Below are 24,905 nucleotides of genomic sequence, written 5' to 3'. Positions count from 1 at the left end.
AAAAAAAAAAAAAAAAAAAAAAAAAAAAAAATAGAAAGCTAAAATTGCCATCAGGGAAGACTAAGAGGATAAGCTTTTTAAAATTTTTTTTTAATTTTTGAAAAGAAGATGTACTTTTTCTTCAAGAATAAAAGTTAGTTTCTAATCCTCTGTATTCAGATTTTATTGCTATTTTTCATTTTTATTTGTGCTATCCATAATAAAACTAGTAGTTTTTATTTATAAAATTAAATTGATATCTTTTTCACCATGGTTAAATATACATAATGCAGCATTTACCATCTTAACCATCTTTCAGTGTATAGCTCGGTGGCATTAAGTCCATTCACATTGTTGTGCAGGCATCATCACTACCTATCTCCAGAACTTTTTTCATCTTCCCAAAGTGAAACTCTGTATCAACCAAATACGGTAATAATTCCTCACTTCCCTCTCCCTCTAGCCCCTGGTAACCACCATTCTACTTTCTGTTCCTATGATTTTAAAAACTCCAGGTACCTCATATAGGTGGAATCATACAGTATTTGCTGTTTTGTGACTGGCTTATTTCACTTAGCATAAAGTCCTCAAGGTTCATCCATGTTGTAGTATATGTCAGAATTTTCTACCTTTCAAGGCTGAATAACATTCCATCATATACATATAATAATTTTTACTTTAAAAATTATTATTATGGAAAATTTCAAAGACACATAAAAACACAGAGAACAGTATAATGGGCTCCCAGATACCCGTTCTCCAGCTTCAATAAACTCGCTTTATCTATACTTCCATCCACTCCATCCCCTACCTTATAAAGCTAATTCCAGGAGTATAATTTAATTTGCAAATATTTCAGGATGTATCTAAAAGATAAAGGCTTTTACTAAAAACATAACGACAATACCATTCTTATGCCCCAAAACATTTCACAATGAGTCTGTAGTATAATTAACTCTCAAGTCAGTGTCTAAATTCCTATATAGTTTTTTTAATTTGATTGTATTTTTTAAAATGTAACTAGCTATTTAAGCTTCCAAAGAGCTGAGTGGTAGAGAGGGGTAGTCTGAAACCAAGATAAATGGAATTTGTAAAAATCGGACTCCAGTTAAATTTCATGTACTTGAAACAATCTTTTCAACAATCTTTTCCTTTCCTGTCTGTTCCAGCCTGTCTGCTTACCTGTAAAAGCAACAAGAGTAGGTAGTGAAACAGTTGCTCCTTTGCAGTTGAGACACTCCAAAGATTAAGCCTGTTAATTACTTGTACTCTCTGTTCTGGATTTGGCTTCTTCTTACCCTTCTCCAGGAAAATTGAGTAATGCCTAGTTTTGAGATGGGTAAGAGGATTGTCTCTTGAATGAACCTGGAACTATTAACAGCAACTTGAAAATGAAAAGACTTATGACTGAAAAAGAAAGAAAAAAATGAATAAGAGATACTGGAGGACATTGTAAGATGGATCTAAGGATAAGGATAAAATAACAAGATTAGTCAGCGAATTTCTAGAACAAAAGTTGGAAAATCATACCCTGGGTAAAGGACAATGTGAAAGAGGAGATTTGGGGCAGGAATTTTACCACCAATCTAAGATAAAACTTTCCTATCTTGTTATCATTATTGTTTTATATTAAATTAGAGTTGCCAGAGAAAACACAGGATGCTTAGTAAAATCTGAATTTCAGATAAATGATGAATACTTTTTAAAGTATAGCTATGACACAAAGTATATAGACATGCTTATACTAAGTATTGTTTGGCCAGGCGTGGTGGCTCACGCCTGTAATCTCAGCACTTTGGGAAGCCGAGGTGGGCGGATCACAAGGTCAGGAATTCGAGACCAGCCTGGCCAACATGATGAAACCCCGTCTCTAAAAAATACAAAAAATTAGCCAGACATGATGGCGAGTGCTTGTAATCCCAGCTACTTGGGAGGCTGAGGCGGGAGAGTCACTTGAACCTGGGTGGCAGAGGTTGCAGGGAGCCGAGATTGCACCATTGTACTCCAGCTTGGGAGACAGAGCGAGACTCTGTCTAAAAAAAAAAAAAAAAACAAAACAAAAACAAAACAAAAAAAAAAAACACACACACACACATAAATACATAAATAAATAATAAAAAATTTGAAAAATATATTAAATGCATGGTGATTCAATTTGTAAAATTGAGGACTATTTGGCCTTTAGGCTCTTAGTTTTCTTTCTTGGAATATGGTTGAGTTTTCCTTATTCAGCCTGCTTTTCTTATATATCTATCTAACATTATAGCGTTATATTTTAACAATTGGCCCAGTTTAAATTAGCACCAAATGTAAGTGTATAGTCATGCACTGCACAATGATATTTTGATCAGTATGTATGTTTTGGCCAATGATGTGTGGTCTGCATATATGACAATGGTCCATAGTTTATGATTCCATATTTTTACTGTTCCTTTTCTATGTTTAGATACACAAATACTTACCATTGTGTGACAATTGCCTACAGTGTCCAGTACAGTAACATGCTGGTCAGGTTTCTAGCTTAGCAGCCATAGGCCATACTATATAGCTTAGGTGTATATTGGGCTAGGTTTGTGCAAGTCCAGTCTGTGATATTCCCACAATGATAAAATCGTCTAATGACACATTTCTCAGAATGTATCTCGGCCTAACAATGCATAACTCTACTTATTTTCTTATACACTTAGCAATATCAGGTCTGACTAGTCTTTTCATTTTTGCTAACCTGCAGGGCAAAATGTTTGAGAGCTATTAGTTTAGAGCACTTCTTAAATGAGGCAAACTTTTCTCTTGTGATTCCCAGAATCAAAGTTTCATTCAAAAATAATTTTAAATTGTATTCTATATTATAGGAATGAGATGTAATGATGTATAATACGTTGGCTGTTTTTAAATTCCAACCATGGATTTTCCAGCTACTGGCAGTGAAACTGATCTTTTCTGTACATACTCAAGTCAACACTCAAGAATTTCAACTCACCTTTAGCAAAAGCAAATATTTATATTTAAAAAGAAAACACTTGAATTCAGAATTCATTAAGATAAAAAAGTTAGCAAACTAAAGATGCCTTGTTAGCTGACAGCCCTAATGGCGACGTCTAAGTCAGATAACTCATATTGACTTAAAACAGCATTGCCCTTGACTTTCCACAGTCACATTTGTAATTATGGAAATAATTTTAAAAAGCTAGTCTCTTTAATCTACATTTTCACAAAATGCTGTTGAAAGAGCAAATGTCTGCTCAGTTGTTTTTTCCTTTACTTAAAAAAAAAAAAAAGTGCCAGGAATCCCACCCCACCCTGCTGCTGGGTAACAGTCAATCATTTATTATTCCTGGATCAAACACAAGCATTCATGCCTGTGAAAACATTTGGCAATGAATGGGATCTTGGTCTCTACTAAAAACAAAAAATGGCTAAAAGGAGACTTCAATTTATTTTCAAATTCTATGGTAGAATTCCTATAATTCCTAACTGGTGAAAATATTGGCAAGCTACGAGATTTTACTGAGAGTCAGATTTACTTCTTTGGTGTATGCCCAGAGGTGCTATTGAAAGCTATTTGTGGCCAGCTTTCCAGGAGATCAAATGGGCCTTAAATGGAATGAACATTTACCCTGCAGTATAGTGCACAGGGAGAAGGAGGAGAATTAGACACTTTTATTTAAAAAAAAAAAAAAAACTAATTTGTTATACTTAACTAATTTCTACATAGAAGTTTTAGTATTTGGCAAAGCAAAAAGTCGTATCTCAAAATCACCAAACTTACTGTAGCTGAACCTTTTCTGTTGTATTTTGATATTAATCCAGGAGTTATATATATTATTTAAATCATGTAATTTAGTCAGCCTCACTACATATTAATACAATCACTTTCAATCCAGACTCAACAGTTGTCCCCTCCTCAAGCCTAATCATCCTGATATGGTTTAGATGTTTTGTCCTTTCCAAATCTCAGGTTGAAATGTGATCACCAATGTTGGAGGTGGGGCCTCGTGGGAGGTGTTGGGTCATGGGGGCATATCCTTTATGAATGGCTTAGTGCCATCCCCGTGGTAATGAATGAGTTCTCGCTGTGTCAGTTCACGTAAGAGCTGGTTTAAAGAGCCTGACATCTCCATGCCCTCTCTCTCACTCCCTGTCCTGCCATGTGACATGCCTGTCCCTCTTTGTCTTCTGCCATGAGTGGAAACTTCCTGAGGCCTCACCAGAAGCTGAGCAGATGCTGGTACCAAGCTTGTACAGCCTGCAGAACCATAAGGCAAATAAATCTCTTTTGAAAATAGATTACCCAGTCTCAGATATTCCTTTATGGCAATGAAAAATGGACTAACACACAGCCCTAACCCTAATTAAACCCCTAGAAACCATTACATCCTACAAAGTAATCAATTCCCCCAAAACTGATCATACCTCTTCACCCAAGCACTCCCAATCACCAAGTTAACCACTAGCCATGATCCACCAATCATCCATGAAGCAAATGTCACTGTGGCAGAGACCACTAATCTTTCGATATCCATTTTTCACTTCCTCATTTCACGAATAAAATCCTCTACATGTTAGCTGAGGACATGACCTCACAGATGATATGACAGATGACATAGCTGAGCACATGACCTCACAGATGACATGATACGTCCTGCAATCCTTTGTATCTGGGTACGGCCACATGACACTAACTTCTGGGTAATGAGATGTTTGCAAAAACAATGCGTTCAACTTCCAAGTCAAGTCCTCAGGAAAAACTGTCCATTCTTTCCCTGTCCCCCTTTCTTTGGGCTGGTCAGTTTGAAGGGAAGTGGTGAGCTGGATTTAATCATCTGCATGAGGACAACACTATAGGGGAGGGTGGAGCAGGAAGAAAGAAGGAGGCGCCCAAGTCTTGGGGAGCAGCGCAGCCTACATGCCTTGGACTGTCTACTTTGGCCCCAGATGTCAGTGTAACCAGACTACGAAATTTAGGAAGATGAAAAATTGTTTAAAAAATTAAGTTTCCACTTTGGGAGGCTGAGGCGGGTGGATCACGAGGCCAGGAGATCGAGACCATCCTGACTAACATGGTGAAACGCTGTCTCTACTAAAAATACAAAAAAAAATTAGCTGGGCGTGGTGGCGGGCTCCTGTAGTCCCAGCTACTTGGGAGGCTGAGGCAGGAGAATGGCGTGAACCCGGGAGATGGAGCTTGCAGTGAGCCGAGATTGCACCACTGCACTCCAGCCTGGGCGACAGAGCAAGACTCTGTCTCAAACAAAACAAAACAAAAAACAAACAAACAAATAAAAAAATTAAGTTTCTTCCTATGACTAATCTCTGTGTAGAAGCAAGCAAACAAACAAACAAAACAAAAGACCCTGGCGACCTGATAACCTCCCAAGCCTCAGTTTCCAATGTAACCCACAAGATGAAAAGTTTTCTTTAAACTGTCTAAAAATTTTAGCCAGAAAATAAAGTCACTTTCTCATTATGTATCTGAAATCCTGTTAGTCTTAAAAAAAAACAAAAAATGCTTTTATGCATGACCTCCTCTGAGTTAAAAAAAAATCCTGTAAAACTATAAAGCTACTTCCTTAAACTAATTTAAACAAAGATGATGGTGGCTATTAAAAACTTCTTAAATTTCATTCAGTTCAGAATGGTTAAAAACAGAACACACAAGCAAGGTGTGTCAACGGCTCCGGTAAAAAGCAGGGGCAGGATGCTGTCAGTGCTCATGCCCCAGGGTCCCCCAGCCCAGATGCACGTAGGGCCAGGGCTATTGTCTCACACCTACAGTTGCAACATAGTGTCTGCCTGCCCCACAGGTCAAATCCCAGGTGTGGTCAACCCACAGAAGAATTTTGGAGGGCCCAGCACTTTCCAGGGCCTGTCACTTGGGCATTAAAACCTGTGATCATCTAAGAGAAACAGAGGTTGGCCCCCCCAAGTATCCCTGTTACAGTCCAGGAAGGTGAAGTCACTGGAAACTTTTGGTGAGAACTTTGTGTTCCCTTAGCGGTGAGGATTTGGGAGAGATCAAGGAGGTACTTTAGGGTTAAGGACTTTTAAAACTAAATCTGGATTGTAAATCTCGATAGAATAGGAGCCCTTAGTAAGGCTGGTGGACCATAACTACAGACATTCAGCACCTGTGGGATGAGTCAACCTCTTCTCAATCCTCAGTATTTTGAAATGGATGGTGTTGATTTGTACCACCATGTGTATTATGTGGGCCTGTGGCTGTCTGGCCCAGTGTTGCAAGGTTTTTGCTGGAGTTGTATCGTTCAGGTTAACTGTCACAGTAATAAAAAAATATGAGAGTGGTTCGTGCAGATGACAGTTGTGTGATCCAAGCAAAAACCACCACTTGGTAGTTCCTGTAGCACCCTTACCCAGTGAGTTTGGTGAAATAGGGTTAATTAAAGCCTCAGGCCCAGCTGTCTCTTATAACGGGATTTTCTACCAGAAGATTCAGTTGAGCCATAATGTGCACTTTGAAGACTATTTGTGAGGGTTGCTGAAGTGGAGGAATGCAAGTGTTTTACTGGTGGTGAAATCGATTCTGTTCCAAAGTGTTTTTTATGCTATTACAATAGCAACATTATGAGGAGGAAAGCAACTCAGGCATTTAGTTAGAGTACAGCTGAAGATTTACTTCTCTACGGAGAAGACAAGGGTTTCATAGATCATCTCCTTGGACAAAGGTAAAGGCAGAGTATATGAAAACAAAACCTGGCCGGGGACAGTGGCTCATGCCTGTAATTACAGCACTTTGGGAGGCCGAGGTGGGCAGATCACCTGAGGTCAGGAGTTCGAGACCAGCCTGACCAACATGGAGAAATCCTGTCTCTACTAAAAGTACAAAATTAGCCAGGGGTGGTGGCATGTGCCTGTAATTGCAGCTACTCAGGAGACTAAGGCAGGAGAATCTCTTGAACCCAGGAGGTCAAGGTTGCAGCGAGCCGAGATCGTGCCATTGCACTCTGGCTTAGGCAACAAGAGCGAAACTCCATCTGAAAAAAAAAAAAAAACAAACCTCCAGATGGTCTGTTTGTCCTTGAGTGCACTGATCAGCTGCAAAGAGGTAGTTTATCCCTTAAAGGGCTGACAGAGTTGTGAGGGAAGGCAGTTCTTAGTTGTACGCAGGTTTTCTGAGAATTCTGGCTACTTTAGCTATGGAGTGTTGGTCATGCATCCCTGTCTGTGTCACGACGGCCTGTATCTTTCCACTGGTACCTGCACTATTTCTCTCACTGGAATTTGTTATGTGTTTAGGTTTTAGGAAATTAATAATGTGTGAATTCTGCAATGATGCTTTGGGGCCTGAGTTGAAACATGAATGTGCAAATGAATGTCATAGCTATTGATCCTTAGCTTGCAGAACAGGGGATGAAACCAGCATATTGCCTTATTTGTAAGGCCGTGGGTCATCTGGCTGCATGTTGGATGCAGAACAACACACGGTGAGATCTTAGAAAGCCCATTTCCTAGGATAGAGAATTGTGAAAACAATTATAAAAACATCTCATCTCTGAGAGATATAAAAGTGAGAATTTTATTGTCATAACTTTTGGGAACATGTCACAAAAGATGAAAGACATTCTCGTTGTCTGGAAACAGTCAAAGAATCCAAGTCCACATATAAATACATAATTTATTATTTCAGATGCACATAAGGAAATAGTACCCATTATCCAAATTACAATTATGTTGTCCACTTCATCAGAACCTGAGTGAGACTCAAGGGTAAAGAATGAGCTGATCATGCTCTTTCTCTCTGATCAAGACCATTCTTTCCCTTTCTCCTCCCACACCTGCACACCCGGGAAAGGCATGCAGCAAGAAGCTCAAAATCTACAAGCCAGGAAGAGAGCCCTCACCAGAAATGGAAACAGCTGGCACCTTGATCTTGGACTTCCTAGGCCTCCAGAACGGTAAGAAATAAGTGTCTGTTGTTTAAGCCTATGGTCAGCCCAAGCTGACTAAGAAACATAGTCGCCCAGAATTAAGGCTTTATTTTTCAGCATTTTCTGCAGTGAACTGTATCTTCTGTGGCCACATGAATAAGTTCAGGCCAATGAGTTACAAGCAGAATTAAAGCATGGTAGCTTCTAGCAACCTTTCTTAAAGCACAGCTGGTATATGGCCTTTGCATCCCTTCCTCATTGTCACTCTTTCTATCCTACTGCTTGGAATGTGGTGTGAGAGCTGGAGCTCTTGCTGCCTTCTTAGACTGTGAGGTAAGGACCACATCATAGGGATGATTAAGAAGTAAGCTAGAAGGAGTTTGAGACCCTGAGGACTTGAAGGAATAGAGCTGCTACCACAGTCCCAGATTGCCTATGCTTCAGTCTTTACACAGGACGAGAAATAAACTGCTATCTGGTTTAAACAGTGCTTCTGTGACACTCTATTATTTAAGCCTAATCCTTGCTGATACACACCTTTTCCCTTATGTTAACTTGACTTCATGGGGCACAGTCCGTGGGTCTCTAGGTCATTTCCTCTTAGTAGTGAGAGGCCAAATCTTGGTCCCTCTGATCACAAATGCAACATGTTGAGAATGCTGTCTTCCTGCCTGCAGCAAGGAATAGGGACATGTCTAGTCATCCCAGGGACTTAAGTTTTCCAGCTGCTTCAATTGATTCCGGAAATAATAGCCATGAGCTCCATGGGGGCAATGTGACTTCACTTTTACTCTGTAGGGAGCATCACATATACAAAAAAATATAAGACACCTTTCCTTTGCTTAAAGACGTCAATTCTTTCCTGAAAAACCCTGCTGCTCAGGGGAAAATAAATCATTAGATGGAAAAATATTTCCATTTATTTTAACGGGAAACGTATGATGCATTTCATTTTCACCAATGATATCCTCAATATTCACATATAGAAAAATCTATTGACTGAACAATGAAAGCAAGTCTATGTAAGAAACAATAATTAGAAAGTACATAGGTCAAAGTACGTAGGTAGAAGGCATTTATATGTGAAAGATACTATAATGGAGCATATTTTACTCTCAAGGGAGGAAGAAAGACGTGAGTGGGCTGGTAGAGAAGGGATTGGAGAGGTCATTCTTTGGCAGGTGCAGTGTTCTTTCTGTACTATTTTCTTCAACAATTTTTCAACATTTTGAGGCTTCATAATCATCTTGCACTCAAAGGGCACCACAAATAATATCATAGCACAAAAAATACTTTTAGGACAAAATAAAAACTAAGTATGTGAGTGCTTCAAATAATGTAAAAAATAGTGCATGTGCACAGCCCAGTGACGTATCACAGAAGATGCTGCCGATCTCTTCATCCCCCTTGCATGGCAATATGTTTGGGATTCTTTTTTTAAAAATTGTATTGCACATCACTCCTTTATTTTTTATTTTTATTTTTTGGAAGATGGAGTTTCGCTCCTGTTGCCTAAGCTGGAGGGCAATGATGCAATCTTGGCTCACTGCAACCTCCGCCTCCTGGGTTCAAGCGTTTCTCCTGCCGCAGCCTCCCCAGTAGCTGGGACTACAGGCATGCGCAGAAAAAGGATTTAGTACAGTTATGCTTAAATGAACACTGGGCCCTTGTGGCAGGGCCAAGCAACTAGAACATGATTCAGAAATCAGTCAGTGAAAGACACACTTGGATAGGACGAAGAGGCATTTCACTGCCATGAAACAAGGCAGGTGAAGGATTCTAAAACACACAGCAAGAGGCACTCCTACCCCTCAGAGCTTATCCCATCTTGGTGTGAGGGATGGCTTATTTTCTGATGACCACATGTGGGACTATTTCAGCCACCACAAGAAACACCACAAGGGTTATTGTTTTGTATTATTTACATATACTATACTTTTTTTTTTCTTTGGTAAAAGTAAATGTAACACATATACTAAATTCAGGATTGATCCCAACCTTCTAGAGCCAGCTCCTCTGGGGTCAGGGAGGAAATGTTGTTTGCCACATCACCACGCAAGTTATATTCATCTTCCACTGGAATGACTAGAGCCCCCAGGCAGTGGTCTGACTGCAGAAGAGCAGAGAACTGGCTCCTGGGGGCAGACAGGCACTCTTGTGTCTCTTCATGGTTTAGCATGGTTCCTCCCCACAAGTCCTTAGTAAACAAAGCACTGGCAAAAACCCAAGTCACTACCTTTCAACTCTCTTGGACAAGGGGAGCTTTTCCTCAGCTTCGACTGAGAACCTGTGCCCTAGAAGTGCTATTCTGACTAGATTGTATGAAAGGAGTGGATGCAGGAGACAAATGGCTAAAATGAAAATGTGAGCCACTGGTTCCCATCTGCAGCTACAACTTAAGATGCCTGCAGATGTGGTCAGTGTGGCATGTGCAGGGGGCAGAGGAAGGGATGGCCAGGGAGGGTGTTCCCAGGGACAGTAGCATGCCTGCTGGCCTTCACTTCTTAGCCTTGCCCTGGGCAGCCACAGCTTCCAGGCTTTATGCACAGTAGCTTCATCCCCCAGGAATTGCATGGGCTTGATGGGCTTCAAGTTCTTTTCCAGTTCATAGACAATGCGAATACCAGTCGGCAGGTTCAGCTCCATGATAGCCTCTTCAGAGAGACCCTCCAGATGCTTGACAATGCCCCAAAGGCTGTTGCTATGGGCTGCAGTCAATACCCGTTTCCCCTCATTGATCTGAGGAACTATTTCCTTCAGACTCTCACCGGAGGATAGCTGATCTTCAGTGAGGTCTGCATACCTGCAGTTCTTACTGTTGTTGCTGTAGAAAGGATGGTTGGGCTCCATCGGAGGTGGTGGGACATCATAGGAGCGCCTCCAGATCTTCACCTGGGCCTCACCATGCTTCACAGCAGTTTCTGCTTTATTGAGGCCAATCAGACCCCCATAATGCCACTCCTTGAGGCACTAAGTCCTCAATACTGGCAGCTGCATCTGATCAATGGCATCTAGCACTGTCCAGAGGGTTCGATCGCTCTCTTCTGCACTGAGGGGAAGCAGATGTCAAACTCATAGCTAGCATCTCACAGAGCCTGCCTATCAGGCTTTGCCTCCTCATGGCCTACCGGGATTAGGTTGGCATTGTACCAGCTGCTGAAATGATTCTCCAGTTCCACGTGCTGTCACCACACCTGATCAATACTAGCTTGTAGGTGGCCATGGCGGTGGGCTGGGGATGCAGCCTATGTTTTGGATTCTTGCAAATAATTCCTATTTGTTTCATATGATATTCTCTGACTGGGACTTGCTGTGTCAAGTAATAAGTTGGTGAGTGTGTCTTTGCCTGAAATCAGAAAGTCAGAATATTCTTGTAGCATATGTCATTGGGTAAAAACATTGTTACACTTGGGGGAGAAAAAGGAGTCCTTGTCTGGGATGTAGTAGAAGCTTTCAAAGCCATAATGGCAAGAAGTTGTCACTGAGCTGTTATTATGTGAATAAGTATGTAGTTGAGATGACAGGGGTCAGAAAGAGTCAACACCTCAAATTCTCTTCTTAGGGTCTTACTCTGAGACAGTGAGTTAAGTCTTTATGAAGTAGGTGTGGCGAAAGTCAGGGAAGCTGCAGACAAACCTCTGCCACACATAGGCTTTTTGCCAAGGGCCCCCAGGGCCTCAAATCTCTCTTGTTTTCTTTCAGTCAGATTTGAGGGACATGGGGTGTTGGTAGAGAAGAGTTTTAGTACTTCCATGAAGTTGCTGTAGGAATTACCAAAATGCTATTGACTTAGTGACTTTTAAAGAACAGGACTGAGATATACCTCTGCCAGCCAGAGTCCACCTGAGAGTTTGTTTTGTGAAAGGAGGACCTGAGCTGTGTTGGGCAGTGAAAGCCCCTCTGGGAGAAGAATGGGATAACTGACCTTCACCTGCTTGCTCTGTCTCTGTTTGTTCTAAAATACCAGGTGAGCAAGCTCTATTCTTACTTGTTTCTGGGCCCTACCAGATCCTAGCAAAGTGCTGCCAGAGACAAAAGGGCATGGGCTTTGGAGTTAGAGTTGGATTCAAATCCCCGCATTTCCTTCTCTGAGCACTTTTAAGCCTTTCTTATCTGCACCACTACTCCCCAAAGACAGTCCTCGTCTGCCCTCGCATTCCCCTTGAACTGCATCACATAGTGTCTTCTTAGCTAACTTCACTATATGCAAGTGTTCAACCTCCTGTCTTATCAGAGAGACTTTTTTTTTTGTACTGGACTTAGAGCTCCTTGAGTGCTCTCGGCATGTCCTGGTTCCTCCAGCAGTTCAATTACACTAGGAGACATGTTTCTCTGGTTCTGTTTGCTCTTGTGTCTGGCTGCTGGGTTCCCAGCTGCTAGAGGTCTTTAGGGAGCGGCTCTGCTGAGAAAGAGGCAGACACCATAGTCTGTCCATGGGGATAGGGGTGTGAGCCACTGGCCAGTTATCAATTATTTAATAGGCCCCAAGTTGCAAGGGCTGTTAACACCTAGGACATTCCCTGCTGGGGGACAGAGACAACTCAGCTCCTCCTTGAGGACAGGGAGAATCCTCCCAGACCTCCGGCTCTTTCAGCAACACTGACATGGAAGTCACAGACCTGCCCCTCTGTAGCCCATGGCCTGTTCAAATTGACTCCTAGATACCACAGTATTCCTCCTTTTTCTTGCCCCAACACTTTTTGAGGCTTGTTTCCAGGATCTCCTCTGGCACAGAGGTAGAAATTCCTGTTCCACTCCTGTCTTGTATGCCCCCACCCGAGCCACGGGCACTGCCCACACCTTTCAGCCTTAGCAGCTCCCTAGCTTAGGAGAACAGAGCAGCTGGGCTGCAGCTGGGTTGGGATGCATCGTGGATGTCACAGAACAAACTGCCATTTTCCCAGACTCCTCCTTACCCCTCTCATCTAGAATCTGTAATATATTTTTTTATATTTTAATCTTTGGTCTCTTTGGAATTCATTTTGGTGTTTGAGAAAGGGCATTCTGGAACTGAGATCCTGAACAATGAGCCTGGTTCTGAGAGTGTGGAGAAAGCAGAATAGAGGACCAACCAATGAACACTAAGGGGCTAAGCAGACAGGAACAGGAAGCAAACCGGAAGGAGCAAGAAGCTCGTCCCTCTTTTCGAGAGAGAGAGAGACAGAGAGAGAGAGAGAGAGAGAAAGAATCTTTTCCCTCGTCTGGTCCTCCCCGCTCCCTCTTGCGCCCCCTGTGGGTCGGTCTACAGGGAGTCAAAGTAGAAATGGATTTTGAGTCTCAGTCAAGTCACGAATTGAGTGTAGAGGCACACTTCAGAAGCGGGGGGGGACAATAACTAATGATTAGCACATTAACTTTATCACAAATTAAATGGCCATATGTCCTTGGGTCTAGTTCTAGACTTTATTCTGTACCAATGATTGATCTATTTATTCTTTACCAGTACCAAACTTTTTATCTATTTATTCTTTACCAGTACCAAACTTTTTATCACTGTACCTTTTATACATGTTGATATCTAGTGGGACTAGTTTTCCCCTCCTGATAATTTTCCAAAACAAGTTTTCTATATTAATTAATTTATATATAATTGTTTATGTGAATTAGAATTAGCTTGTTAGTGATTGAGGTTGCATTGAATTTATCTATTAATTTAGAGGACTTGAAAAGTTTACATTTTTGAGATTTCTTTTCTTGCTTTCTTTTTTTTTTTTTTTTTGTCTTTCTGGAGACAGAGTCATGCTCTGTTGCCCAGATGGCAATCTCAGCTCACTGCAACTTCTGCCTTCCAGGTTCAAGCAATTCTCCTGCCTCAGCCTCCCAAGTAGCTGGGATTACGAGCACGTGCCACCACATCCGGCTAATTTTTGTAATTTTAGTAGACACAAGGTTTCATCATCTTGTCCAGGCTGGTCTCAAACTCCTGGCCTCAAGTGATCTGCCCACCTCAGCCTCCCAAAGTGCTGGGATTACAGGCATGAGCCACAATGCCTGGCCTTGAGATTTCTTATCCAGGTTATATCTTTCAATTTGTTAAAATATTTCTTCGAGTTATCGCAATACAGTATTAAGTTCTTATTTATGTACATACTGTGTACTCTTAACTTTATTCTAAGGCATTTTCCCTCCATTTTATTGCTAATATAGAGGAACACTTTTTTCCTTGGTATATTTTCTTCTTGGTAAGGGTCTATATGAAAAACTGGCTTTTTTCATGTGTAAGTATACTATCATCTATTTAACCATTATGCTATTTTGGGACATTTAGATGATGATGTTTTTCTCCATGGTAAGTTACATCATAGAGATTATTCTTTTTTTCTTTTTGAGACAGAGTCTCACTCTGTCGCCCAGGCTGGAGTGCAGTGGTGTGATCTCGGCTTACTGCAAGCTCCACCTCCGGGTTCACGCCATTCTCCTGCCTCAGCCTCCCGAGTAGCTGGGACTACAGGCACCTGCCACCACGCCCAGCTATTTTTTTGTATTTTTTAGTAGAGACGGGGTTTCACCGTGTTAGCCAGGATGGTCTTGATCTCCTGACCTTGGGATCTGCCCGCCTTGGCCTTCCAAAGTGCTGGGATCACAGGCATGAACCACCGTGCCTGGCCATAAAATCTCTATCTCCATCTCTGATTTTTTTTTCTTTAGGGTAAATTTTTAAGAATTCCATTATGAGGTCTAAGTATAAGAGCACTTTATTAGCCAGGCATGGTGGTGTGCGCCTGTAGTTACAGCTACTCCAGAGGCTGAGATGGGAGGATTGCTTGAGCACAGGAGGTCAAAGCTGCTGTGAGCCATTATCATACCAATGGACTCCAGCCTGGGCAACAGAGCCAGGCCCTGTCTCAAAAAGAAGAAGAAAAATAACATTTTATTTATTTGTTCATGAGACAGAGTCTCACTCTGTCACTCAGGCTGGAATGCAGTGACATGATCACGGCTCACTGCAGCCTCAGACTCCTGGGTTCAAGTGATCCTCCCACTTCAGGCCCTTGAATAGCTGGAACTAAAGGTGCTTGCCATCTCATCTGGCTAATTTTTTTTTCTTTTCTTTTTTTTTTTTTTTTTGTAGAGACAGGGTTTTGCCATGTTTCCCAGGCTGTCTTAAACTCCTGGGCTCCAGTGAACTGCCTGCCTCAGCCTCCCAAAGTGCTGGGATTACAGGCATGAGCCACTGCACCCGGCCCTAAAAAATTTTTTTTTTTTTAAAGAGATGGCATTTTGCTATATTGCCCAGGCTGGTCTCCAACTCCTGGCTTCAAATGATCCTCCCACCTTGACCTCCTTAAAAAGCATTGAGATTACAGGTGTGAGCCACCATACTTGGCCTGATAAGAGCATTTTAAAGTCTGAAATGGTTTTTCAAAAACAGTGTCCACTTACTAGCAAGGACAAGGGCTCCTGTGTCACTGATCCATGACCAAAAATGGATATTATATTATCCTTTTCTGCAGTAGGTTAATAGGATTTGATTTTTAATAGTACCATTTTGCACCACTTGGGTTGTTAGTGATGTTGAACTTTTTCATGTTTATTTGAATTGCTGATATTTAAATAGTCCTTCCATGATTTTTTTGGAGTTCTTCCTCACTTTCTTTTTGACATTTATTTTCTTTGAAAGAATTCCAAACTTAAAGAAAAGTTGCAATAATCATATAAAAAACCCATATGCAGTCTATCCACTTGTTAACATTTTACTACATTTGCTTTGCTTTGTTATTCTCTGTGTGTGTGTATACATAGTTTTTCTGAACGATTTCGAGGTAGGTTGTGTATGTCATGTGTATTCCATAAAAACAAGTATATTCTCTCACTGTACTCCACTACAATGATCAAACTTGGGAAATTCAGCGTCGTTACAATACAATTATCTTATCTACAGTTCACATTCAAATGTCATTGGTCGCCACAGTTATGGTCAATATAGTTATAGCAACACTTTCCAGTACAGTATCCAGCCCAGGATGATATGTTGCATGTTTTCATCACATCTCTTTGATTCCTTTAATCTGGAACAGTTCCTCAGCCATACTTTGTCTTTCATAATATTGACATTTTTGAGGAATACAGGCCAGGTGTTTTATAAAATTGTGGTTTGTGCAATGTCTCATCATGATTAGATTTAGAATATGCATCTTGGCTAAAATAACCACATAAGTGTCCCCATTCCTTTTTAATAAAAACAAGTTGGAATTTACTGCTGACAGCTTGACAATGAGGGAGGAAACCAGAAACGGAAAACATATAGTACTCTAGTGTGGGTGTGGAGGTGAGTCCCTCCCTTGCAGCCCTGAGAAGTGATCTTTACTAGGTCATAGGGTGAGTGTGTAGAGCAGGGAGGTTAAGGACCATCAAGAACAAGCCACTCAGTCTTATAGGCCTGGAATGTCACCTGTCCATGGCCACTAGTGCTCAGGGGTGGCACTGCCACAGATATTTTAAAAATGTGGATGGAGAAGGGGAGAGAAGGTGGTTGACGCTGAATTCCATTTCAGCCTGTGACAATCAGGAGGCAAATACCTTCCTGTCTCAAGCTTCCCAGTCTCCCTAGACCAGCTGAATTACGGAAGGGCCAGGTGGGTGTCTCAGAGCACAGCAGCGAAAGGACGAGAACCTTGGTCTTAGCAGCTAAGGAGAGGAAACTCCAGGCTGAGACATTTGGAGGCTCCCTCTCTCCTGACCTCTTTCCATCTCCTCCTCACACCCTTTCTGCTCCTAACAGCTCCTCTGCAGGTCACATGCCCAGAAGCCACACATCCCTTACTTTGGGAACTCTATCCTTTCCGCCTCTCAGTGGAAAACTCCAGAGCTCAGGCTTTGCCCAAAAGTTAATGGAGACTCCCCTCTGCCCAAGTCTGTCAACTCTGAAGTGTGAGGAATAGATCCTAATTCCACCAGCAAGAATCGTAACCGTTCACGTTATCTGTGAGCAAGCACATCTCTCCAAAGCAATTATTATTATTATTTAGGACAAAACACTATCTTGTCCCAGAGAAGGGGAGCTAACTCTTGGACTCTGTTTTTCAGCAGGATGGCACTGAGGAGCCTCTCCTCCATCCTGTTCTGGGCTGGTATAACTAGAGCCACCATCTGAACTGAGACGGGTTCGTCTTAGCCATCCTGACCCCCGGTGGTGCCAATTCCAAGTAGCCTCTTTTGGACCCCGAGTGTGTCCCTTGGGAGATGCCACTTTTATCCTGCACAATTACCTTACAATAATCATAAATGCTGACTGTGACTCACTCACAATGTAACATTATAACAAATAAGCTCTGTTTAAGAAAGCAGGGAAATTGATCATTTTCAAATGTGCACCATCCAAACTGTAATAATAAAAAACTTTTCTACCCGAGCACGGTGGCTCACGCCTGTAATCCCAGCACTTTGGGAGGCCGAGGCGGGCAGATCACTTGAGCTCAGGAGTTCAAAACCAGCCAACCTGGTGAAACCCTGTCTCTACTAAAAATACAAAAATTAGCCAGGTGTGGTGGCATGCATCTGTAATCCCAGCTACTAGGGAAGCTGAGGCAGGAGAATCGCCTGAACCCAGGAGGCGGAGGTTGCAGTGAGCCAAGATTGCGCCACTATACTCCAGCCTGGGCAAGAAGAGTGAAACTACATCTCAAAAAAATAAAAAAATAAAAAATAAAGGTGAGGAGGCAGAGGTTACAGGTAAGTCATAAATCAATATATTGGTTTCATCTAAAAAGGCATGACATCTCAAAGCTTTTGTATGTGTGTTAGGGGGTGATTAGGAGGGGCCCACAGGTCATAGGAGAATTAGAAGATTTTCTTTTTTGTTTGTTTGTGTTTTTTTGAGACACAGTCTCCCTCTGTCACCCAGGCTGGAGTGCAGTGGTACAATCTCTGCTCACTGCAACCTCCACCTCCCGAGTTCAAGCGATTCCCCTGCCTCAGCCTCCCGAGTGACTGGGATTACAGGCATGTACCAACACGCCCAGCTTATTTTTGTATTTTTAGTAGAGATGGGGCTTTGTCATGTTAGCCAGGCTGGCCTCTGTCTCCTGACCTCAGAGGTGATTCTGTCTGCAGCCTTGGCCTCCCAAAGTGCTGGGATTACAGGCGTGAGCCACCACGTCCTGCCGATTTGCAGATTTTCTGACTTGGTTAAGGAAGTGAGGCTTTGTCTAAAAATTTGTTATCAACAGAAAAGAATGTTAGCCCTGGCTCATGGGTCTGACCTCTTCCAGGCCTCTCAGGAAGAAATCTAGAACAAAGGACAGCCAGTAGAGTTCAGTCCTCAGTTCCACCTTATCAGAGGTCTGTGTGCCACAGGATTCCTTTGGTAAGAATCTGGGTTTCAAAAAAACAACTCAGGGACATGTGTTAAGATGTTATCTCTACATTCTCCTGACTCTAACTTCCTTGGCTATTGTTTTAAGCTACTATTACCTTCTAGCTTATCGAGTTGCTCATTCACTTCTTAAGGCTAGCTAGGTCCCTGGAATTTCCTTCAAAGGAACTCAAGATTTTACTTTATTTCTATGCTTTGGTGCCCGCAAGTCCCTAGGAAGAGTCCCTGCTCCATCTCAGTTATACCAAGAACAATCAGTGTTATCAACCAACCTTGAGCTCCTGTTTCATTTCTTTTCCATTTCTTCCCATTCCAACTGAATTACTTGGAATAGTATAAATTTGTGCCTGTTTATTTTCTTTTGTCTAAATACTGTGGCATAACCCATACACCCCTTCTCTCAACAGCACAGTTTAATTTGATTAGTGATGGAGAGAGAATTGATAATGATCCATGAAATCCCTATAGGATTGTGTTCTAGATACCGTCTATGATAAACCACTTGAAATCTCTATTTCAAAATCTTGCTGCATAGTCTGTATAAAAATTCTTCCATATCTTTCCCCTGAAAGAAATATGCAGGTTCTTATTGCTAGAAAGGGGACAAGTTATGCGACTGCGATCTTTTCTTATGACATCACTGTGGAGAAAAAGGCAGATTTTGCCTCAAGCTAGAAGATGAGAAAAGGCCCTGTTTAGCTGGTAGGGAGGAAGGTGATGACTGCTGTCGAAGACTCAAGAGTCCAAGACAACCGGTTTCTCTGTCTCTCTCCTTCTCTCTCCCTTGCCCTCTCTTCCTCTTTCCTTGTCTCTCCCTCTCTCTCCTCCTTTTTCTTCCCCCAAATCTCCTCCCCTCTCTTTCTCCTTCTCTCTCTCTTCCTCTGTCTTTTTTCTCTTCCCCTCTCTCTCCTCTCCCTCTTTCACCCTTCCCTTTCCCCCCTTTCCCCTCTAGAACCTGGAGTTTTGCATATTAATTTTGCATGCAGCTTTCATCTTGAATTCTCCTACTGTTTTGCAAAATTACCTTTTGATTGGTTTTACTGTTTTGTCCAGGTATAAAATTATGAGTGCATCAGGTAACAATAATAATATTATTCCTTACCTTTCTTCTAGTTTCACCTTTTATGTATTTATCTCTGCTCTCTAATTCAATGGTTGGTATATCCAGAAAAGTGTTAAAGTGTAACAGATTTGATTCAGTTCATCATTAGGCATGACACATACTTTTCATTAGAGACATAAATTTAATTTTATTAAAGAACACATCCATTCCTATTTTATTAGAAGGAATTTAAAACTAAGAAATTGATTTTCAACTTTTTCAAATAATTTTGAGGATCTATTGAGATGATCATTTTTCCGCTTTTAACCTATAAACGTAGTGAATTATACCAATAAATATCCTTAAATTATTCCAGCTTTGTTTTAAAAAATAAGTCTATTAGGCTATGGTTTAGTATTCTTTCTATGTGCTGCTGAATTCTATTTTACATATTTACATATGTAAATAGGTGAGATAGGAAAGGAAAAGGTGGTATTTTCCTTTCCTGTACTTCCTTGTTATGTTTTTAATGATATAGTATCAATGTTATGCTCGCTTGGTTAAAGCAATTTGGAAGATATCTTTCTCACTTTATTCTCTGGAATTGTTTAAACAGTATTGAAAACCTTTTGTTCCTTGAATGTTTGTTATCACTCATCTGTGGAGACAGGTGGCCCAGAACATCTTAAGGTGGTAACTGACAAGTTGTCAACTTCTTAGGTAATTGGTATTTTAAGTTGTCTATCTTTTTAATGGTTAATTGGGTAATCTATTTTTTCTTAGAATATAAATTTTCCCCCAAAATTTTCACATTTCTTTCTGGGAGTGGAACAAAATATCCTTACAAAATGTCTACTTTTCTTGGCACCAGTGGTTTGGATCAGATTAGTGTTTGGTGGTGCCTGTGGACTGGGGACCCTGGGGATGGGGATGAAGGCTGGGCTGAGCAGAGGGAGCCCAACTCCCTCCCCTGCCCCCCACATCTGTTCTGCTCCCCACCTCCATTTCAGCCAAAGTAGATATACTTTATATTTGGAGTTTTAACTTAAAGATTTCATAGCGGATTTGTCACTAGAACAAAAGCCTAAAGCACCCATTAACCCAGAACTGTGATTTTTAAAATAATACATTTGTCTGTATGATTAAGTATAATAATATAATAGTTTTGTCTCCCCTTGACACCCAAAAGAGAGTGGGAGTGAAAGGTGCCACTGTTCCTAGAGGAAGCGATGTAATTTCTGACTCAACAGTTACACTATAATAATGTAATCTGTAATATAAGTGGATATGACTGCCATTCCTCAAGGAAGAGAAAGTGAGTAGAGGACAGCCTCACAAGAAGACAGACTTGTTCAAGCATCTCTCTCTGCCAGACAGATTTCCACTGCCCTGGTGAAACAGAGTTAGCTTAGCACCATCATTATTACTCCCAAGGTATTTTCAGAAATATCACACTGGAATTAAACAGATGATACTGCGGACACAATTTAGTACCTGTCAGTTGGGTAAACTGGGTGATTTTGGCACAGGTGGAAGTATGGGGGCTGTTTATGCTTGAGGGAAAAAGACCCAGGAACCAGGAGATCAATCTTTATATATCAGAAGAAAGAAGAGATAAGGTGTATTTCATGTAAAGGCATGAAGCTGAATTAGGACTGGAAGATGCTATCGGAGACAGATGTTAATGTTAACACAATTCAAGGAATAATTTGCTAGTAGGGCTGAATGAAATAGCTAGAACCTGGAAGTGTTAATTCTGTATCACTGGAGGTATCCAAGCAGATGCTGGATGAGTGGGGTCAGGGATATTGGAGAGAAACTATGAACTATGCAGTTAGGGATGAAGAAAGAGACCTGTACAGCTGCTTCTAAAAACACTGTCCGGCTTGTAAATGTCTGAAGTTGGCTTGCGTGGCCACTAGATGTCACTCTGTGTATCTGCAGTAGCAAGATTGTTTCTCTTCCAGGGCAAGTAGAAATCAGAACCTTAGACTAACACAATACAGTGAAATTTTATTAGCAAAATATACATCCTTATCTTATGCAATTCAATGTTTTTTTTAAAAATAGAGATAAGGTCTCACTATGTTGCGCAGGTTGGTCTTGAACTCCTGAGCTCGAGTGATCCAATTCATTCTTAACAAATATAAGAAAACTTAAATATATCACTTGAAGCAAAAATATTCCAAGAACTATTCTTAAAATCGGATTTACTTTCTAAAGTTTCCTTTTAAATAAGTCTTTCGATATTCTCAGACTTTGATACAACTTGCCATAAAACTGCTGCTTTTCATCCACAGCAATTTCTGAACCTCCTGTCTGTCTTCTGTGTCTATGAATAGATAGGCAAAAGAGGTTAAGGAATTTGTCCAAACCCTCAGGTAAAAAAAATACTGGCCGGGTGCGGTGGCTCACGCCTGTAATCCCAGCACTTTGGGAGGCTGAGGTGGGCAGATCACCTCTGACTGGTCAGGAGTTCACCTTGGACTTGGTCAGGAGTTCAAGACCAGCCTGTCCAACATGGTGAAACCCCACCTCTACAAAAATACAGAAATTAGCTGGGAATGATGGCGGGTGCCTGTAATCCCAGCTACTTGGGAGGCTGAGGTGGGAGAATAGCTTGAACCTGGGAGGTGGAGGTTGCAGTGAGCCGAGATCATACCATTGCACTCCAGCCTGGGTGACAGAGCAAGACTCTGCTTCCCAATTTTTATTGTGCTGAATTTTGGAGGCTCAGGAAATGCTACAACTTTATACCCTGTTGAACATTCACAGTGGACCTTTGCATAATAAAAGCTCTGAGAAGTCTTGGAACAAAGAAACCTATGAAAATTTAGCCCCATAGACTAGGACACCGTGGCTCACGCTTGTAATCCCAGCACTTTGGGAGGCTGAGTCGGACAGATCACTTGAGGCCAGCAGTTTGAGACCAGCCTGGCCAAAATGGTGAAACCCTGTCTCTACTAAAAATACAAGAATTAGCCAGGCAGGGTGGTGTATGCCTGTAGTCCCAGCTACTCAGGAAGCTGAGGGACAAGACTTGCTTGAACCTGGGAGGCAGAGGTTGCAGCGAGCCGAGATTGCACTGCTGTACTCTAGTCTGAGCGACACAGCAAGACTCTGTCTAAAAAAAAAAAAAAAATTAGACCCAAAGTCTTCAAACATGTATAGCCACCATCTGTCTACTTCTATCTATATCTATCTATTTATCATCATCTTTTTTCTAGAACATGATTTGGCATCTATCAGAATACAAGCTTTCCTGTTGTGAAATTCTGTAAGAATGTCAAATTTGAACTCATTACTCCTCGAAGTTTATTTAATTTACTGGGTGGTGTTTAATGATCTGGAGTGCATCAAGAAAAAATAGCCTAAATTTTCTCATAGTTAAAAAGATATCCAGTCATTAAAATAGATTATTCACAACCAAAAGCTCTCTAAGTGAAGAACTTATCTTTTCTTAGCTATTCAGGCAAACTGAGTGTATAAACTAAAGCCTCAATGGAAATTTCCGCTCCCTCCTTATTCCTCTGATTTCCCTGATGAATCCAGTAGGGCTGGTAAGTTGCTGTGAGAACTTTCTCACGTCCCTGTTCTAAATCTAGAGCTGAGACACTCTAAGGGCCATGCATCATGCTTTCGTGGCTGCTCTCTTGTGTGGTTTTACCATGTGTTCAGAGTGCCTTCATCACAGTTGATTATTTATTGAGTCTGGTGTCTGCTGAAGCTGTCAGACACAGAACTAAAACTCAGGAGATATCATCTGAAAAGTTTAACATTTCCTGCAAATGGACTTAGGGTGAGAGACCATTATATGCCACATGACTTGGCTTTTGAATGGCAGCTGATGTGATTGTGATTCCTTACTTCCATGTGGGTGACAATCACAGAGGACCCCTCCACCATCACTGAATGAAGCCTTTTGGTCTCAGCAGGCTCCTCACAGCGGCCTTCACATCCTTGTTCCTCAGGCTGTAGATGATGGGGTTGAGCATGGGGGTCACCACCCCATAGAAAAGAGGGATGAGTTTGTCTGAAAGATCCTCTTTGTCTGCTCCCATGGAGTCCTTAGACTTGGGCTTTCCATACATGAAGAATAAGGTCCCGTAGAAGACGATCACCACAGTGAGGTGGGCAGAGCAGGTGGAGAAGGCCTTTCTCCTTTGCTTAGCTGAGGGGATCCTCAGGATGGTGGTGATGATGAAGACATAGGAGAAAGAGATGAACAGAACCGGGACTCCCAGGAAGATCACATTTGTCACCTCCATGCTGATCACATTGATGGAAATGTCAGCACAGGCCAACTTGAGAACAGCCAGAATCTCACAGGTGAAGTGGTTGATGACGTTGTTCCCACAGAAGGGCAGCTGAATTGCCAAGGATGTGTGTACCACGGAAGCAGCACCACCAATAGCCCAGGAGCTGGCAGCCATGGGCACATAGGCAGCCTTGCTCATGATCACGGGGTACCTAAGACGGCCACATAGTGATCAAACGCCATCACGCTCAGGAGCAAGCACTCTGTTCCTGCCATGGCAAAGGAGAGTGCCATCTGCACAGCACAGGCTGAGAAGGAGATGGTTTCCTGGGGAGTCAAAAAGCTGTCCAGGACCAGTGGGACTGAGGAGGTAGTGAAGCAGATGTCCAGGAAGGAAAGGTTCCTCGGGAAGAAGTACATGAGTGTGTGCAGGCGGGAGTCAAGGATGGTCACCAGGATGAGGACCCCGTTGCCCAGCAGGATCACCAGGTACATCAGCAGGATGAGCATGAAGAATGTCTTTTCCAACTCTGGGTGGGCAGAGAGCCCCAGGAGAATGAACCCCATCACAGGGGAGGTCTCGTTGGCTTTTTCCATGTGATATCCCCTCTGCCATCAGCAAAGCACTGAGCAGCACATCGGGCTTTTTGGAAAGAGTCCTAGGCATCTAATAGGTGGTCAAGTTCCACTGCATAATAGAAGAACATACCTGTGCAAGAGAAAAATGATGAAAAGAGACAGTAGGGGGTATCTTAGGAGATAGAAGGTCAGAGCTGGACAGGCAGTGGGTGAGGGCCTCAAATGTCCGGTTGTGCCTGAGGGATTTTTCTGATGTTGCCACACCCTCTCGGTGTCCACAAAGGTAATAGAGGCCTAGGGAGGAGAAGTGACCTGTCCAAATCTTCTGAGCAAATTGGTGACAGAGACAAGACTTGAACCCAGAAGAGCATATCCCTGGCCCAAGGCAGGTTTTTCCTTTGCATTATGATTAAGTGCTAGGAAATGCTATGAATTATTTCTCTTTAATGTAAATCCACAACAATTTCATTTGATCTGGGCTTTCTTAGATTCTCAGAGAGGAAAATTCCCAAGAAGATGCAATTCTTGGACCTAGAACGTGATTAAGTTTCTTTGAACTTTGATTACACATGGGAGGAAATTGCTCAAAATTGTTCAACTGTATTCACATAGAAACAAGCCTAGTTAATACTCAACCATAAAGAGGATTACTTCTTCAGTCTAGTGACACAGGCTTGAGCATTGACAGAATAGATCTGCCTATTTGAAATATGGATTTATTTCTACACATGGGAAGGTCCTATAGCTGGGAAATTTATGAAGCCAACAAATGGATTTGTTGGAGTGACTGAACTCACAACACTGTGCAGCTTACGAATTAGTTAATGTAATATTAACAACCACACT

General features: G+C 41.9%; 1 protein-coding gene and 1 pseudogene across 1 annotated transcript; both read right to left on the bottom strand.

Annotated features, from left to right (window-relative positions):
- Positions 1-10,362: 10,362 nt before the first annotated feature.
- Positions 10,363-11,088, bottom strand: LOC111535077 (annotated as a pseudogene).
- A 12,039-nt stretch (positions 11,089-23,127) lies between these two features.
- Positions 23,128-24,077, bottom strand: LOC111535065 (olfactory receptor 2S2). Its single transcript, XM_023201503.1, is given in 2 exon segments — positions 23,128-23,693; positions 23,696-24,077. Coding segments are annotated over 2 exon segments (948 nt in total).
- Between the last annotated feature and the right edge of the window lie 828 nt (positions 24,078-24,905).

Source organism: Piliocolobus tephrosceles, chromosome 14, assembly GCF_002776525.5.
Source record: "Piliocolobus tephrosceles isolate RC106 chromosome 14, ASM277652v3, whole genome shotgun sequence".
NCBI classification, from domain to species: Eukaryota; Metazoa; Chordata; class Mammalia; order Primates; family Cercopithecidae; genus Piliocolobus; species Piliocolobus tephrosceles.
This window is presented reverse-complemented; position numbering and strand designations above follow the sequence as displayed.